Source organism: Camelus dromedarius, chromosome 9 (assembly GCF_036321535.1).
Source record: "Camelus dromedarius isolate mCamDro1 chromosome 9, mCamDro1.pat, whole genome shotgun sequence".
Lineage (NCBI taxonomy): Eukaryota > Metazoa > Chordata > Mammalia > Artiodactyla > Camelidae > Camelus > Camelus dromedarius.
This window is the reverse complement of record NC_087444.1, coordinates 78,394,989-78,398,743: the sequence shown is the minus strand read 5'-3', so window position 1 is coordinate 78,398,743 and position 3,755 is coordinate 78,394,989. Positions and strand designations below refer to the sequence as shown.

The following is a 3,755-nucleotide window of genomic DNA, read 5'->3' as shown; positions in this document are numbered from 1 at the left end:
GTGAATCACGAAGCAGAAAACCAAAGTCAATCCCAAAGCCAAGTCATCACTCAGGGACCCTCATCATCCACGAGGGTGGAGCCCCCATTGTGCTCCAGATCCTCCTGGAGTTCTTAACTGCTCACCCACCATTTGGATTGTGTAGGTGACCAGTCATCCAGAATTTCCTTCTTGGAGCAGAAGGGACGTGGACCTGTGGGCAGAATCATTGGCGAGTCATCCTGAAATGTGTTTTCTGGTGGCGTTTGAAGGTTCCCAGCTGACGGAAGGCGCCGTGACACTCGGGACACACGTAGGGCTTGAGTCCAGAGTGGGTGCGTCGGTGAACGTTGAGGTTCCCCCTGTGGCTGAAGGCCTTGTCGCAGTGCTCACACTGGAAGGGCTTCTCCCTGGTGTGGACCCTCTTGTGAGCACGCAGCGTGGAGTCGTGGGCGAACCTCTTGGGGCAGAGGTCACAGCAGTGCGGCTTCTCGCCCGTGTGGACTCGCTGGTGAACTCGCAGGTCCGAAGGCTGCATGAAGCCCTTGGCACAGACGTTGCATCGAAAGGGCCTCTCTCTCGTGTGTGTCCTCTGGTGAAGGGTGAACTGAGATTCATACCGAAATCTTTTCTTGCACACCCTGCATTCATACGGTGTGCGCGCCGGGGCTGCGTCTCCCTCAGGACGGCTGCGCGGCCCCACCGTGCTGGGTGCACGGACGGAACGGGACCCAAGTTGTCCTGAGACCTCTCCTGTGTCCACAGATGGGGCTCCTTCTTGATGCACATCTGGGCAAGTGGGACTGTTGGCCCGTTTTCGCTTATAACGTCTCAGACTCCTCCGAGAGCCTCCTCTGTGTGCACTCCGAGTGGAAACTTCTCTCTCTGGAAGACAGGTGGGAGGCCACATCCCCACTTGAAGATCCATTCCTTCTTGGGCATCCTTCCCGCCCTGTGCCGTCCCGGAATCTGCCGAGAGAGGGGATTCAGCGCACACCATGTACTGAGGAGCTTTCTCTGAGATCCCAAGCTCATTGGAACCAAGCACTGATGTGCGCTGACACCTTCCCGTGAAGCAGCCCACCTGAGTGTTTGGGTTGTGGGAAGCACTGAAAGGCAATGCAGGAGAGGGCTGGCGTTGGAGAACCAACCCTCCCCACTGCCCCCAGACCTCTGCCCCAGAGGGGTGTAATGCTGGGCCGCCACGGGAAGGGAGGCACTCACTCCTCCGAAGTGCGGGCCGCCCTACTCACCAGGACCCTCCTGGAGCTCAGGCTGAGCCTGCAGGGCTCCTGCCTCTTTCCTGTCTTCCAGCATGTCCTCCTCCACGTTCCGCTTGGGCGTCAGACCCTCCAGATCAGCTGATTCAGGAGTGGTCTCTGGCTGGAGAGCTTTCTCTTCCTGACAAGGGCCAACCAGAGTCAATAACCATCTGAATGTAAATTAGCCCATGAAGAGAGCGCTGTCTCCTCCTTCCCATCCCGCTCATCCCCCGGATCTGAGACCCCCCCTTTCCTAGGAACAGTTTGGAGGATACGCCCTGACTTCTCCTGGGTCTCCCCACCACCCTGACACTCATCACCTGACTCCCGGTCTGTCCTTAATCTGTCCCGAACACACCTTTCAGCCAAGTCCAGGCATCACAGCTGGCCCTCTGAATTCTCTCCCCACACGTCTCTCTGAGTCACCCAGCTTCTCCCTGCCCCGGACTTGGGATGTAAAGCACTCGGGGTCTAGGTCTGTTAACTACAGCACTCATGGATGCTTTGGCTGGATTCGTCTTTGTGATGGAGGCTGTCCCGGGCATGGCTGAATGACCCTGAGCAGCATCCCTGGTCCCGACTCACTAGAAGTCAGCAGCCCCCCCACCCCCATTCCCATCTGGACAAATCAACTGTCTCCAGACACTCATCAGTGTCTTCTGCGAGACAAAATGGGTTCAGTTAGAAATGACTCCCTCAGCTGAAGGGACTGACGATCTTCTGAAATCTGAAGTTCCTTCGAGGACAGTGACCATCAGGCACTGAGCAGGGAGTGCATTTACCTGTGGCAAATTGAGCTAAGCCCATTGAGACAATTTTTGTCTCCCAACTCTTAAGGCTTCATGGCCAAGGGACAAGGATGGATGAGTCTTCATTCTTGCCCTGGGGCAAGAACGTCAGGGCCTCACACACTCACCGCCCCCTTGACAGTGCCTTCACTCCTGGCCGCTCCTGCCGCTCTCCGCTTACCTGCTGGCCGTTTTCTGGACGGACGCCATTCATGGGAGACTGGGGCTTCCTGAATAGTTCTCTCTCGTCATCTGTGTCACTGACCCCGGCTTCAGCCATCTGAACTTCTGGGTCTCGCACAAGAAAGTTCTTACCCCGTATGTGGACCACGGTCTGGGTGGGGAGGGAGTCAAACATGACCAGTCTCACTACAAGGACCACAATGCAGCTCCCAAGCCATCCGAACTGCATCCGACCCCATAAAAGCACGCTTTATGAGAATCATTTGTTTACAGGAGCAACCGGCCCCAAGTTGGGACAGCCAGAAGCGTCTCTCAGCGATGATGCCTAATGCAAACTCACATCGGGTTGGGAACCACTGGTCTAGAATCAGCCCCTCAGGCCCCATCTTGTTCAACCCCCTTTCAGCCCCCAGCCCTCCCTTTGCTGAACCAGTCGGGACGGTCCTACTCACCCATTTCTTAGGTTTTCTGTTCTCTCTTAGCAGGTCCTCCAGATCTCTGCAACTCTCCACGCCACTCTCCCTGACCAAGACCTGGAAGCCCAGGGGCATGCAGGTCATGAACTGCTCCAGCACCAGCTTGTCCATAATCTGCTCCTTGGTGTGGAGATCCGGCCTCAGCCACAGACGGCACAGCTCACGGAGTCTCCTCAGGTCCTGGATGGGGTCGGACTCCTCTGAGCCACTAAATGTTCTGAAGCTAACATGCCACTTTTCAGGGTCGTGGTCTGGCTCTTCTGTAAGCGTGCCTTGGGACGGCACGGACGCTGGCGACTCTGATCCAGGGCAGTCTGGGAGTTTTCCGTGACCCCGGAAAAATGTCTCTTCCTCCACCATAGTGATGGGAGAAATTTCCATGGGACTCTGGGCAGACGCTTCTAGGCGCCGGCGCCTCATTGACACCTTTGGAAAGGGATTTCCTCCGTCTTCCTCAGCGATGGACTCACTGTTCAGAAGTCTGGGGCAAAACAGGAATGAACCACAAGAGTTTAATCTTCATCCATCCTTCCCTGTCCCCTCTTCCCTCATCCCAATACTGGACACCCTGCCCCATCTGGTTCAGTATTTCTTAAGGAAGACATTAATCTATTGTGTTATTTTTCAGACATCCACCTCCATAGGAAAAGGAGGTGGAAAGGTCTGAATGTCCCCTTAAATTCTGATTTCTACATGTACAAGTATGGGAGTCAGTTTTCTCATCTATAAATCGGAAAGGGTTTTCTCTACTGTACTTTCAAGAGATTCACTACGTGTGATGCTCCTCCAATCTGTAATGTTGGTTTAACAGTTGGCTTTAACTGTAATGTTGGTGTTTATGTCAACAGTCAAGATAAACTACAAAGTAAACCTATGAGTCATGATTCTGCAGCAAAACACAGAAAACTCGTTACAACCTGAGAATTCTATGCAGTGGCGCAACACTGGATATATTAACTTAATATTGTCCCCCGAAGTGTTTCCTTGTTCCTTCCAGGGTACTTATCTGTGCTGGGAAGAGGAGGCCACAAAAGAATTCTACAAGAATTAAGCTCCTAAAAAGATAC

At 54.0% G+C, this 3,755-nt stretch overlaps 1 protein-coding gene across 1 annotated transcript; it reads right to left on the bottom strand.

The window, feature by feature from the left end:
- Positions 1–205: 205 nt before the first annotated feature.
- On the bottom strand, positions 206–3,048 carry LOC105098795 (zinc finger and SCAN domain-containing protein 5B). Its single transcript, XM_064490031.1, has 4 exons — positions 2,665–3,048; positions 2,211–2,363; positions 1,233–1,380; positions 206–948 (listed from the first exon to the last, which is right to left on the bottom strand). Exons 1-4 carry the CDS (start codon positions 3,046–3,048, stop codon positions 206–208), a joined length of 1,428 nt encoding a protein of 475 aa, XP_064346101.1.
- Between the last annotated feature and the right edge of the window lie 707 nt (positions 3,049–3,755).